This window comes from Lutjanus erythropterus, chromosome 10, assembly GCF_056507025.1.
Source record: "Lutjanus erythropterus isolate fLutEry1 chromosome 10, fLutEry1.hap2, whole genome shotgun sequence".
NCBI lineage: Eukaryota > Metazoa > Chordata > Actinopteri > Lutjaniformes > Lutjanidae > Lutjanus > Lutjanus erythropterus.
The window spans coordinates 107,501-122,500 of record NC_139326.1 but is presented as its reverse complement, the minus strand read 5'-3'; the positions used below and the strand labels follow the sequence as shown (position 1 = coordinate 122,500).

Sequence of the window (15,000 nt, the reverse complement as noted above, 5' to 3'; positions counted from 1 at the left end):
AACTGCAGGAATTTGTAGATTTCACAGAGAAAGACTGAAAACAACACTGACTGTCTGTGACCTTTGACCCCTCAGGCAGCACTGCATTAAAAACTGCATTAAAAACTGCATTAAAAACTGCATTAAAAACTGCATTAAAAACCCTCATCATTGTCTGAAGGACACTTCATGGACTCAGGGACACTTTGAAAAACTGTTGTCAGTAAACAGTTTGTCTCTGCAAGTTACTTAGTTCTGTGTACAGGTACATATTTATAGTACTGTAATACTCTGTGTACAGGTACATATTTATAGTACTGTAATACTCTGTGTACAGGTACGTGTTTACAGTACTGTAATACTCTGTGTACAGGTACGTGTTTACAGTACTGTAATACTCTGTACAGGTACGTGGATGATGTCATCTCTCGGATCGGCAGGATGTTTCCTGATATGACCATCGAGCTGTTCAGACCCAACGGGACATCTGCTGTACTGCTGGTAATAAAACACACATTACACACTTCAGACAGGTAAGAGGTGTGTTCAGATATGTAATAGTAGCTGACACAGTGTCTCACCTGTCTCACTCTCAGGTGACCTTGGGAAAGGTGTTGAAGGCAATCGTTGTGATGCGTTCGCTGTTCATCGACAGAACTGTTGTTCGGGGATTCAATGAAAATGTTTACAATGAGGATGGAAAGGTGAGCAGTTTATCACCTGACAGGTAACATCTGATAGCTGTCTGTCTGTCTCCATGGTAACCTGTCTGTCCTCCTCAGCTTGACATCTGGACCAAGTCTCAGTACCAGGTGTTCCAGAAGGTAAGAGGTACCTGTCCTCACCTGAACTCATGCACACCTTAGTATGCAGCATTCTGATTGGTTTTATTGTTGCTAGGTAACGGACCACGCTACCACTGCCCTGCTGCACTACCAGCTGCCCCAGATGCCCGACGTCGTGGTACGGTCCTTCATGGTGAGACACCGATCTGATTACCTCTGTCTGCCTCTCTACCTGTCTGTCTCTCTACCTGTCTGTCTCGCCTGTAGACGTGGCTGCGGAGCTACATTAAACTCACCTGTCTGTCTGTCTACCTGTCTGTCTGTCTCACCTGTAGACGTGGCTGCAGAGCTACATTAAACTCACCTGTCTGTCTCTCTACCTGTCTGTCTCACCTGTAGATGTGGCTGCGGAGCTACCTTAAACTCACCTGTCTGTCTACCTGTCTGTCTCACCTGTAGACGTGGCTGCGGAGCTACATTGAACTCACCTGTCTGTCTGTCTACCTGTCTGTCTCACCTGTAGACGTGGCTGCGGAGCTACCTTAAACTCACCTGTCTGTCTGTCTACCTGTCTGTCTCACCTGTAGACGTGGCTGCGGAGCTACATTAAACTCACCTGTCTGTCTCTCTACCTGTCTGTCTCACCTGTAGACGTGGCTGCGGAGCTACATTAAACTCACCTGTCTGTCTGTCTACCTGTCTGTCTCACCTGTAGACGTGGCTGCGGAGCTACATTAAACTCACCTGTCTGTCTGTCTACCTGTCTGTCTCACCTGTAGACGTGGCTGCGGAGCTACATTAAACTCACCTGTCTGTCTCTCTACCTGTCTGTCTCTCTACCTGTCTGTCTCACCTGTAGACGTGGCTGCGGAGCTACATTAAACTCACCTGTCTGTCTCTCTACCTGTCTGTCTCACCTGTAGATGTGGCTGCGGAGCTACATTAAACTCACCTGTCTGTCTCTCTACCTGTCTGTCTGTCTACCTGTCTGTCTCACCTGTAGACGTGGCTGCGGAGCTACATTAAACTCACCTGTCTGTCTGTCTACCTGTCTGTCTCACCTGTAGACGTGGCTGCGGAGCTACATTAAACTCACCTGTCTGTCTGTCTACCTGTCTGTCTCACCTGTAGACGTGGCTGCGGAGCTACATTAAACTCACCTGTCTGTCTCTCTACCTGTCTGTCTCACCTGTCTGTCTCACCTGTAGACGTGGCTGCGGAGCTACATTAAACTCACCTGTCTGTCTGTCTACCTGTCTGTCTCACCTGTAGACGTGGCTGCGGAGCTACATTAAACTCACCTGTCTGTCTCTCTACCTGTCTGTCTCACCTGTAGACGTGGCTGCGGAGCTACATTAAACTCACCTGTCTGTCTCTCTACCTGTCTGTCTCACCTGTAGACGTGGCTGCGGAGCTACATTAAACTCACCTGTCTGTCTCTCTACCTGTCTGTCTCACCTGTCTGTCTCACCTGTAGACGTGGCTGCGGAGCTACATTAAACTCACCTGTCTGTCTGTCTACCTGTCTGTCTCACCTGTAGACGTGGCTGCGGAGCTACATTAAACTCACCTGTCTGTCTGTCTACCTGTCTGTCTCACCTGTAGACGTGGCTGCGGAGCTACATTAAACTCACCTGTCTGTCTGTCTACCTGTCTGTCTGTCTCACCTGTAGACGTGGCTGCGGAGCTACATTAAACTCACCTGTCTGTCTCTCTACCTGTCTGTCTCTCTACCTGTCTGTCTCACCTGTAGACGTGGCTGCGGAGCTACATTAAACTCACCTGTCTGTCTCTCTACCTGTCTGTCTCACCTGTAGACGTGGCTGCGGAGCTACATTAAACTCACCTGTCTGTCTCTCTACCTGTCTGTCTCACCTGTAGACGTGGCTGCGGAGCTACATTAAACTCACCTGTCTGTCTCTCTACCTGTCTGTCTGTCTCACCTGTAGACGTGGCTGCGGAGCTACCTTAAACTCACCTGTCTGTCTGTCTACCTGTCTCACCTGTAGACGTGGCTGCGGAGCTACATTAAACTCTTCCAGTCTTCATGTCAGCGCTGTGGTCACTACCTTCAGGACGGACTTCCTCCAACATGGAGGGACTTTAGGACCCTGGAGGCGTTTCATGACACCTGCCGCATGTGAAGAAACATTTCCTGTTTGTTTTTGTTTTGTTTTGGTTTTTTTGTGTAAAAAAAAAAAAAAAGTTTGAATAAAGTTTGTATAAATTTTTTACAGTTCTGTGTTTCTTTCTGACTGCAGCTGGAAACTGATTTGTTTTGATTAATTTGGATCTTTTATTTCTTCGTCTTCTTCGTCTTCTGCTTCATCATTTTCTCCATGTTTTTTCTCTTCATCTTCCTCGTCGTGATCTTTGACTTCTTCATCTTCGTATTCTTTTTCTTTGTCTTTGATCATATTAACATCAGTTCATGTTCTGACTCCTGCTCTGTGATTGGCTGTTTGTTTGGTGAAATGCACCCTGGGAGTCACGGTTTGACTTTTGATCAAAAATATTTTCATGTCCAACTAAGACTTTATTATTATTATTATTATTATTATTATTATTATTGATCAGTATTTAAACACAGCTGCAGAACTTGTCTGATCAGTGATCAATATACCAGAATCAATCACAGATCTGATCAGTGTTAAACTGCAAAGTCCAAACGCCAGCTGAACTTTAATGTATTGAATATTTGATCAAATCATTGGCTCGGTTTATTAATAACTGTCAGATGATGATGAAGTCCTGCAGTTCCAACAATAATCATTAACCTTCATCAATTATTGATCTGCAGCAGCTTCTCTGTGCGGCCGGCGGTCACATTATCATACAAATGAAATATGACTCTGTGTTATTATTATTGTTCTGATTGAGTTGAGCAGCTGATGACCTTTGACCTTTAACAGTCAGACGACCTGCTCGGACGTGATTGGACGGATCAAACTAATATTTTAAATGAATGTTTCTGATCGACGTTCGAACAACGTGACAAGATTAATATTAAAATCAGCTGAGATCGAGTCACATGAGATTCAAACATGATTTAAATTAAATAATTTACAAAGTTCACTGTTCTGAAGTTTACATTGATTGATATATTGATTTATAGTCAATATTCATTATTGATTTTTACCTGACTGTCAGTGAGAACATGAACGATATTGATTCCCGTGTGAAGTTGAATCCTGCAGTCTGGGTTCCAGCAGGTTCTCTGTCTTTGATATTTAATAAGAGAACGTGAGCAGAGACCTTCAGGCTGAACGACTGTCTGACATTTCAGGAGGAAAAAGTTCACATGATGAGACTGAGAGACATTTAGTGTCTCAGTTTCTGTGTGATGTCACAGTCTGACCTCATCACGCGTCTGTCTAAATTAAATATTTAATTTGATCTGATTAATATTCTGAAACATACAAATGATATATTTGATTTATTTCTGTTCTGAGTCTCTGATGTTTAAACTCTGAATGAAGACAAATAAAAAATCCGTTTCTGCTGATGATGAAATTCTTCCACAGGTTTATTTTGAAACAAACTCTGTGACTTTTATTTTGAAATGTCAGTGATGTCTGTTCTGCTCACAGACTGACGCACATGTTTGTGTTTTGGATTGAACTTATTGATCCAGTCAGACTGTAAACAGGTAAAGTGGAGGTTTTCTGTTTTCTGATTTTTGATTAATCGATTATTAATTGACTATTAAATTCATCATCAACTACTGATAATTAGTTTATTTATAGTTTATTAAAAGCTTTCAGTCCTTTAAAGAAAAAGTCCAAATTCTCTGATTTCAGTTTCTTAAATTTGAATATTTTCTGGTTTCTTTCTTCTCTGACAGGAAACTGAAGATCTTTGAGTTTTGACGATGTCGTCTTGGACTTCGATCAACATTTTCTGATATTTTCTGGACAAAACAACTGATTGATTATTGGAGAAAAAGATGGACATATTGACTGATAATGAAATCAAGTGTCCAAACGTGTAGCAAAGGGTTAATCAATCAGTTAATTGAGTAAATAATCAACAGTTGAATGAAAATAATGGTTAGTTTCAGGGTTAAACGTGTTGAACGGTTTCAGTTTTAAACTCAGGTACCAATGAAGGCTGAGTTCCATTCAGGTCTGTTACACTAAATGGAACAGCGTCACCTCAAACAACAGGAAATTCAATCTATTATTATTATTATTATTATTATTATTATTATTGTTGTTGTTGTTGTTGTTGTTGTTGTTACATACGTGTATGTTTATTGATGCTGATATTGATCGTATTATGGATTTGATCTTTTCTCCGTCAGTTTATTGTGTGTGTGACAGCAGGGCGGGGCTGCAACTGAGCATGCTCAGTACACACACACACACACACACACACACACACACACACTCAGCAGCTCCTCCTGATGACAAAGGGTCCTCTTGGGAGACGCGCCGCGCGTGACCGCGTCCTCTGCTGTCGTGCTGCTGCAGACACACAAGAGACATAGAGACACACAGAGACAGGTGAGACAGACGGACGGACGGATGGTCGGTGTGTCGGTGAGGATGCGCGCGACGGTCAGCAGCAGCAGCAGCTCCTCGCGGTGATCATCATCATCATCGTCAGTTGGAGCATCATCATCAGCAGCAGCAGCAGCAGCGGCAGCAGCGCGAGGACAAGATGAGCTGTAACTGGGGCACCGAGCTGTGGGTATGTACACCTGACATCACCTGCTGCACGTGCACATGAGCCGTCTGTCCGGTAACCTACAGACCAGCTGCCGGTAACCCACGGGCCCAAGTGTGTGTGTGTGTGTGTGTGAGGCCCTCATGCTCTGTCTGCTCTGCCATAGCAACACGGTGAGTGACGACAGCGGCTCGCGCTCTGCCTCCTCCATGATGCTGCAGCGCGCGACCCGCAGACACACAGAGACCCCCCCCCCTTTCACCAGAACCAACTGATTATTGATTATTGATATTTTGATCAGGTCACTTTATTCAGTGTGAACAAACACATGAGAAACCAAGAAGCTCACTGTGTGTGTGTGTGTGTGTGTGTGTATGTGTGTGTGTATGTGTGTGTGTCTGTGTGTGTGTGTGTGTGTGTGTGTGTGTGTGTGTGTGTGTATGTGTGTGTGTATGTGTGTGTGTGTGTGTGTGTGTGTGTGTGTGTGTGTGTGTATGTGTGTGTGTGTGTGTGTGTGTGTGTATGTGTGTGTGTATGTGTGTGTGTGTGTCTGTGTGTGTGTGTGTAAAGGAGCAGCTGACTGAACATACCTGCAGTATGTGATAATGTATATATACACACACACACATACATATACATATGTGTGTGTGTGTGTGTGTGTGTGTGTGTAAAGGAGCAGCTGACTGAACATACCTGCAGTATGTGATAATGTATATATACACACACACACACACACATACATATGTATGTGTGTGTGTGTGTGTGTGTATGTGTGTGTGTGTGTATGTGTATGTGTATGTGTGTGTGTGTGTGTGTGTGTGTGTGTGTGTGTGTATGTGTGTGTGTGTGTGTCTGTGTGTGTGTGATGTTCTTCACCTGAGGTTCCACCTGTCTCACACAGAGTTTTTGTTTTGTGTTTCAGGATCAGTTTGATAATCTGGAGAAACACACCAGTTGGGGAATCGACTTCCTGGAAAGATACACTAAGTTTATTAAAGAGCGAGCCGACATCGAGCTGAGCTACGCCAAACAGATCAGGTGACCACATCATCACTCATCATCACTCCACATCAGCTCACCTAAATATCATTATTGTTTCTGATACTAATGAGATTTACCTGTCTGTCTCTGCATGTCTCTGCCTGTCTGTCTCTACCTGTCTGTCTCTGCATGTCTGTCTCTACCTGTCTGTCTCTACCTGTCTGTCTCTGCATGTCTCTGCCTGTCTGTCTCTACCTGTCTGTCTCTACCTGTCTCTGCCTGTCTGTCTCTGCATGTCTGTCTCTACCTGTCTGTCTCTACCTGTCTGTCTCTGCATGTCTCTACCTGTCTGTCTCTGCATGTCTGTCTCTACCTGTGTGTCTCTGCATGTGTGTCTCTACCTGTCTGTCTCTACCTGTCTGTCTCTACCTGTGTGTCTCTGCATGTCTGTCTCTACCTGTGTGTCTCTGCATGTGTGTCTCTACCTGTCTGTCTCTACCTGTCTGTCTCTACCTGTCTGTCTCTGCATGTCTCTGCCTGTCTGTCTGTCTCTGTTTGTCTGTCTCTACCTGTCTGTCTCTACCTGTCTGTCTCTACCTGTCTGTCTCTGCATGTCTCTGCCTGTTTGTCTGTCTCTACCTGTCTGTCTCTACCTGTCTGTCTCTACCTGTCTGTCTCCACCTGTCTGTCTGCAGGAGTCTGTCTAAGAAGTATCATCCTAAGAGGAGCAGAGAAGATGAGAGCAGGTCAGTCAACATGTTTTTATTCTTCTGTCATGTGACGTTTCCATCAGGAAACTCACCTGGAAACTCAGCCTCTGCCTCTGATTGGTTCTGATCGGAGTCAAAGCTAGGCGTGTCACGGTATGAAATTTTAACCTCGCGGTTATTGTCTCTGGTTTTCTGTTTTATCGCGGTTTTCTTTTAAAAAGTGTGTTGAATACATGACGACTGTTCAGCAAACAGCAGCATCACCTCCACTGTCCAGTTTGTTGACACGGTGGCGTCTCTGAAGACAGGAGCCCTTCCTCCACACGAGTCCCATCATGCACCCTTCTCTTCTCCTTACACATATTCCATGTATACACCCCCCCCGCCACACACACCTCATTTATTCACACACACATCCCTGCACACTATCAGCTGAGCGATCAGCTGCATTTCACTACATGTCTTGCATTAGTATCACAAGCATGTGACAAATAAATCCTTGAATATGTTCTGAAGGAATTGATAGTCCTACAATAACATGCAAAATATTTAAATTGTAATGAAGTAAAAACACTAATACCACAATGTAAAAATACCTAAGTAAAGAATGAGAGTATTTTTCCATCACAGCAGGTCAGAGATCAGTGTTTCAGTGAATAGTTTTATTTATGGCGCCCGCCACATTAAAAACATCGACACCACATGATTTTATATTTTTGGAGCCGCGCACCTTTTTTTTAGAAGGTAACTCTTTATTTGTTCGTTGTTTCTACTAAAATAATCAAACTCTCGATCTTTCACAGGTCTAGGGTTCCCTTCTAGACACGACCCTCTGTCTGTCTGTCAAACTACAGACAGCAGACTGTCTGTAAACATCACGATGTTAAACTCTGCAGTGTTTCACACAAACACTTTATTTGTGTGAAACACACAGGTTTGGTTTGTCACCTGTTTTTATTTTTTAATCAGTCTGAGAGGACGACGGTATCAGTGATTGATTATTGATCAGTCTGTCCTCCTCTCCTCCCTCACCTGTTCACTCTGCTGTGAGAAGATCTGAAAGTTTCTCACAGACAAACACAGACTCTCCTGTTTTACGTCCTTATACAGTTGTTTAATGTTATAAGAGCATCTGGTTGGTGATGATGTCATTAACCATCACGTTAGTTTGTGTTGTCATTAGCAACAGTCTCCTCCACACGCAGCTTCTCTGCAGTTGGTCTGTGTGTTTCCTGATCAGATAAACCAACGACGGAAAGACTAGAAAAGTTGCGCCAGTTAAAATAGAAGCGTCCCGTCAAAATGTAAAATCTATTAATAATTTATTGGTTATAGGTCCGGGTCTGTACAGGACGGCGTGTGGGTCCGGACTCGGACCGCGGTCCGCCAGTTAGGGACCCCTGTTATATAGTAATACACACGTAGTGACTGTCAGCTAAAATGGTTAAAACAAACGAAGTGTGTGTCATCGTTGTGCCTTCAACTAGCGATCAATAAAGCCATGTCTTCATTTCACCGTCTCCTCTGAAGTTTGTTAGAGGATGTCGGCTACAAAGTTCACCTGCGCAGCAACTTCAGCAGACTCAGGTGAGACGCTGGAAAGGCTCACGGTGCCGACACCGCGGCGCGCTAATCCACCGAGATAATATACATTTTTAAAATTAAAATGGTAATTATTAATTGTTAAAACAAAAACACAACAGTACAAATGTGAACAGTCTCCTTACAGTCCAGTCGTCCTTCACCTCCTGACTGTCTGCTGGGACACAAAGTCTCATCCACATCACAACAAATATCTTCTCTAGTGACGCAGCGTGGAAAGAATCTTTTAGAGCGTCTTATCCAGCCTCTGCAGGCGTCTGCTGTGATGTCATCACACGCTCTGTGTATGTGGCTGGCGATCATTTACTTTCCATCTCCATGCTGAGAAAAATTCCTCAGTGCGGTTAAAGAACGGGGAGTTTGGTGAGAGGAACTCATCAGCTTCCTGTTGTGAGTCACAGACGTTACCTGATGATGCTGGAGCGAAACTGACATCATCCCAAACTATCACGTACTTTGGTAAAGTCATCGTCAGTCTGACCTCTCGCTCGTTCAGGGATGAGATTCCTGTAGAGAGTCTGAAAAGGTGAGAAGACTTTCTGTATTGCAGGTCCAATAATGAGAACATGCGTTAGCGACAGCAGCAGCCGTGGTTATGTTCCCGCCCCGCTGACCTGACACATCAACTCTGTGGCCGATGGCGTTTGACCACGCCTTCTGCGTTTCGTTAGGATGAAGTCAGCCTCATCCATGTAGATGAAGTTGTGCGGTGGTTCACTTGTTCCAGTTCCATTATGCTCTATAAAAAAAAAAAAAAGAATTACATGCATTTTCATTTTAAACAACATACAGTTACATCAAATGTTTACAGAACATATTGCATCTTCTGTTCTACAGCCGTAGCAGATGTGTAAAGGTCACACTTCCTGTGTATCACTATACGATGTTGTACTGTTTACTGTGAGGTACAGTTACTGCAGGCTCATACATGTTTTACCTGTACATACAGGTAACGCAGCTCCTTCACTCTGCAGCTGCTTCATGTTCATTTGGTGTCTTTTCAGCTTCCTGTCAGTGGTTCAGATACTGACTGTTGTCCTCATGATGTCACTCTTTATCTCCCTCAGTCTCACGCCGTTGTTTCCTTCAGTCATGGTGCAGATAGTCTCACCAGCCTGTGAACTTGTCTTGCAGTCAAGCAAAACACAAAATTGAGTAAAAATAAAATAAAATGTCACTGTATGAAGTAAACTTACTGTATATAGTAAAATACAAATGTAATACTGTAATATTGTATGAAGCATTACAGAAAGTATACAGTATTACAGTACAGTGTCTGTTGTCAGATTAAATACCTGTTCTGTTGATGAAAAGTCTGAATGATTGACGACACAGTTGTTGTTGCAGCCTTCGACCATCGTGAGCTTATGACTGATAGTGTTTGTAAAATATATAGAAACATGTTTGACATATTATGACAACGTGTTCAACCATTTTGCTTGTAAAGACTTATGTGATGAACTAAAGCCTGAATGTTGTGGGGGGTGAGAATATTCAGAGAGCCATTATAATACGTTTTGATCAACATGACATGATCAACTGATAACAGCAGAGAATTGAACATAATCGTTTGGATGAACGTAACAAAGAGTTTACAACTTGTTCAAAGAAATGAGAAACTGTGTTTTTGATGTGTACAAGTGACACGATGATGTGAAGATTGAACAAGTAGTTCATCAACATAATGATTTCTTGTGGTTTGGTTGGATTCAGCATTAGTGGGTCACACTGACTTTATGTGAACAGAACAGTCCATCAGAGGCTGGTCCTCCATGACTGTCTGCTCCATCTGTTTTCTCTCATCAGCAAAGTTTTCCATCCTCAATTTCAACTAAAATAAAATATAATATATTTAAACAATAACAGACAAGTTTCAGTGACAAACAATTTAACTGTTAACTGATATTTTAAGCAAGAACACACCAATAAATGTCTGTTGGTGGCAAAATAAGGATGAAAACTAACTTCAGCAAAACTAGCAGCACAAGCTAATTCAGGTAGCGGCTAACAGCTAGCTTTGAGGGCGGAGCTAACGATAGAGCCTCGATGAAGCAGCTGGAGCTGCGGTCAGAATTAGTGAATTAGTAAACTTAGAATTTACGTTCTAAGCAGACAAGTTTTCTCCTTCTTGGTGTTTTTGCTGGTTTCCAAACAACGGCAGGATCTGTTGGTGCAAAACCGACAGGTCAGGAGTGTTATGTCCTGTTTACTCAGAAAAACAAGTACATGTTCTAGAAAGAAGCAAGTACAAGAGCAAAAAGTACAGATAACTCAGTTTATGCAAATTTAGTTAAAATACTAGTATAAATTAAGTAAAATGCACTAAATAATTTAAGTACGAACAACATTTGCATTTACAGCACATCTTGGATTTAGAGGTCAGGGTTTGTGAAGTTCGTGTAAAGACTTCAGGGGGCGTCTGATTGGTTGTTACAGATACACCTGGTGTCTGATTGGTTGTTACAGGTACATCTGGTGTCTGATTGGTTGTTACAGATACACCTGGTGTCTGATTGGTTGTTACAGATACACCTGGTGTCTGATTGGTTGTTACAGGTACATCTGGTGTCTGATTGGTTGTTACAGATACACCTGGTGTCTGATTGGTTGTTACAGGTACACCTGGTGTTTGGCGTTTGCAGCGACTCTTCGTCAACTAAATGAACTGTCGGTACAGAGAGAAGAACTCGCTGAAAACCTGAACTCACAGATCGTCTGTGATCTGATGAGATACACACAGGAGCTGAAGACGGAGAGGAAGATTGTGAGTAAACACACACACACACACACACACACACACACACACACACTCACACACACTCACACACACACACACACACACACACACACACACACACACACACACACTCACACACACACACACACACACACACACACACACACTCACACACACACACACACACTCACACACACACACACACACTCACACACACTCACACACACACACACACACACACTCACACACTCACACACACACTCACACACACACACACACACACAGTCATGACTTGATATGAGTTGATTGATTAAGTTGAAATCATTTCTAATGTTCTAACGGTATGATGGTCTGTTGTTGGCGTCGTGTTCACTGACCACTGTGTGTTTTTGTTACAGCATTTCCAAGATGGCCGCCGTGCCCAGCAGCACATTGAGAGCTCATGGAAACAACTGGAGTCTGTGAGTGACCTCTGACCCTGCCCATAAAACACAGGACTCCGCCCACAACACCACTGAGTCCAAATTAGACAAAACACTTTTCTCTCCACTTTATACTCTGACACACTGACTGTCAGTGAGCAGTTACAGACCGCAATGATTTGATTATTGATTTGTTGCTTTTTGTTGTTATTCAGAGTAAACGTCGGTTTGAGCGCGACTGTAAGGAGGCGGAGCGAGCTCAGCACGTCTCTGACAGAATCGACCTGGACAACAAGACGGAGGGAGAGAAGGTAGATAGTTAAATATAAATATAATCACAGTATTGTTCTATTGATCGAGTTGATCCATTATTAAACAGGAACATTAATCATTTATCACAACTGGTCCAGCTGGTGTTCAGGTCATGTGATCCTCCAAGAACAGACTTACATTTCTGTTTTGGTTTAACATCAGTGCTGATATTTAACTAATCTGACCTCCTGTCTGTCTGTCTGTCTGTCTCTTTGTCTGTCTGTTGTCCATCTGTCTGTCTGTCTCTGTCTGCCCGTCTGTCTGTCTGTCTGTCTGTCTGTTGTCCATCTGTCTGTCTGTCTCTCTGTCTGTCTGTCTGTTTCAGCGCTGCTCACTGAAGGTAAGCTTCTTTCTCACATTTATTATAAACTCAATATATTTATTTCCTTTTTTTTTTTAGTGTGTTTCAGCAGATGTTTGATGTATTTTAAGTTTCCTGACTTTTGTACAGAACAAGTTGTTCAGATGATGATGTCTGTGTTCAGTACGGAGCTGGACTGGACTAGCTTAGCATAAACACTGAGCGCAGGGGGAAACTGTTAGCTCTACATCACCTTTAAAGTTTGATTGGCATGTTTTGTATCTCATGTGTTTATAAGTTCAGTTTGTTGTTTCTGTTGTCTGATTTCTTCACCCAACTGTTTCCTTTACAGCAGCTGTTTCACTGTTTTAGTTCGGATCAAACAGACAAGATATAATTTGTTACCTGCTGCCTTTTAGACGTGTTTTCAGATATATTGTATCTGTTTGCTGGTTTCAGGCTCGACAAACAGCTCAACAGAAAAAACAGGCTGCTGAAGAGTCCAGGAAAGACTATCTGACCAGTTTAAACCAGTTTAACCAGGACCAGCACCAGCACTACCACACACTGGTACCAGTTATCTACCAGGTAAACCACCAGTATCACACACTGGTACCAGTTGTCTACCAGGTAAACCACCAGTATCACACACTGGTACCAGTTATCTACCAGGTAAACCACCAGTATCACACACTGGTACCAGTTATCTACCAGGTAAACCACCAGTATCACACACTGGTACCAGTTGTCTACCAGGTAAACCACCAGTATCACACACTGGTACCAGTTATCTACCAGGTAAACCACCAGTATCACACACTGGTACCAGTTATCTACCAGGTAAACCACCAGTATCACACACTGGTACCAGTTATCTACCAGGTAAACCACCAGTATCACACACTGGTACCAGTTATCTACCAGGTAAACCACCAGTATCACACACTGGTACCAGTTATCTACCAGGTAAACCACCAGTATCACACACTGGTACCAGTTATCTACCAGGTAAACCACCAGTATCACACTGATTTGTGATGTTTGTACGGTTGCAGCGGATTCAGGATATGGAGGAGCGGCGGATCGAGAGAATCTGTGACGCCATGCGTTCGTCAGCGGAGGCCGAGAGAAAAGTTCTTCCTGTTGTGAGTCGCTGTCTGGACGCCATGATGGATGCTGCTGAGGGCATCCAGCCCAGGATGGTGAGCGTCCTCGGCTGTAACCAGAGTGCTTCTGGGAAAGTTTCTTCCCCAAGTGGGACCATAAAGAACTGAACAGATATTACAGTAATTATGAGTCTGGTATACTCCCATCAGTCACACAGTAATCTATTACTATCTATTACTCCCCAAACCTGAAGCTAATACCATATTACACATCACACGGGGGCAAAACTTACATCATATGTATGACATCACATGTATGACATATGTATGACATCACATGTATGACATCACATGTATGACATTATATGTATGACATCACATGTATGACATCACATGTATGACATATGTATGACATCACATGTATGACATCACATGTATGACATCACATGTATGACATATGTATGACATCACATGTATGACATCACATGTATGACATTATATGTATGACATCACATGTATGACATCACATGTATGACATATGTATGACATCACATGTATGACATCACATGTATGACATCATATGTCTGTCCATGGCAGCTAAACTAAACCTGCTGAGGAAGACCACATGATCTGCTTCAAAGCTCTGGGAAGAAAGTGAGATGATGCCAAGGGTGTGTGTGTGTGTGTGTGTGCGTGCGTGTGTGTGTGTGTGTGCGTGCATGCGTGCGTGCGTGCGTGCGTGTGTGTGTGTGTGTAGGACACACGGCAGGTAGTGGAGGTGTATAAATCCGGCTTCGAGCCTCCAGGTGACGTTGAGTTTGAGGACTACAGCGCCACCATGAGGCGGAGCGTCTCTGAATCCAGTTACCTCGACAACCGCACTGAGGGGCGGAGACACAGCAGGAAGCTGTGGCCCTTCATTCGAAAAAACAAGGTACACACACACACACACACACACACACACACACACACACACACACACACACACACACACACACACACACCTGGCTGAACTGACCACACCTCTGTCTCTGTCCGTCTCCAGCTGTTGACCCTCCTATCCTCCCCCCGGCAGCCCCCTCCCCCTCCCCCGACCTCACCCTCACCAGGGGGCGTGACCAACAGTCCCCAGTCCCCGCCCCCTGCCTCTAGAGAACCAATCACACAGCGGCTGAATGACCTCATGACCTCTGGCTCCAGAACCAGGAAGCAGTGTTTACGTAGCCTGAAGAGAGGGGTACACACACACACACACACACACACACACACACACACACACACACACACACACACACACATACGCACACACACACACACACACACACACACACACACACACACACACACACACACACACACACACAAAGTTCAGATATTTGTGTTCAGATGTTTAAAAA

The 15,000-nt window shown here is 43.8% G+C and overlaps 2 protein-coding genes across 2 annotated transcripts in view; both read left to right on the top strand.

Annotated features, from left to right (window-relative positions):
• med27 (mediator complex subunit 27) overlaps positions 1–2,935 on the top strand; it is a 6,919-nt gene extending 3,984 nt beyond the window's left edge. Inside the window, exons 4-8 of the mRNA XM_084729380.1 lie at positions 387–480; positions 576–683; positions 762–803; positions 880–957; positions 2,774–2,935. Coding sequence (XP_084585506.1) covers positions 387–480; positions 576–683; positions 762–803; positions 880–957; positions 2,774–2,908 — 457 coding nt within the window. The 3' untranslated portion in view covers positions 2,909–2,935. The remainder of the gene's footprint in view (positions 1–386; positions 481–575; positions 684–761; positions 804–879; positions 958–2,773) is intronic.
• Positions 2,936–5,426: 2,491 nt separating this feature from the next.
• Positions 5,427–15,000, top strand: part of fnbp1a (formin binding protein 1a) — an 18,949-nt gene continuing 9,375 nt past the window's right edge. Inside the window, exons 1-11 of the mRNA XM_084728795.1 lie at positions 5,427–5,456; positions 6,355–6,470; positions 7,109–7,159; positions 11,342–11,489; positions 11,861–11,923; positions 12,100–12,195; positions 12,522–12,536; positions 12,957–13,085; positions 13,553–13,699; positions 14,361–14,537; positions 14,649–14,840. Coding sequence (XP_084584921.1) covers positions 5,427–5,456; positions 6,355–6,470; positions 7,109–7,159; positions 11,342–11,489; positions 11,861–11,923; positions 12,100–12,195; positions 12,522–12,536; positions 12,957–13,085; positions 13,553–13,699; positions 14,361–14,537; positions 14,649–14,840 — 1,164 coding nt within the window. The remainder of the gene's footprint in view (positions 5,457–6,354; positions 6,471–7,108; positions 7,160–11,341; positions 11,490–11,860; positions 11,924–12,099; positions 12,196–12,521; positions 12,537–12,956; positions 13,086–13,552; positions 13,700–14,360; positions 14,538–14,648; positions 14,841–15,000) is intronic.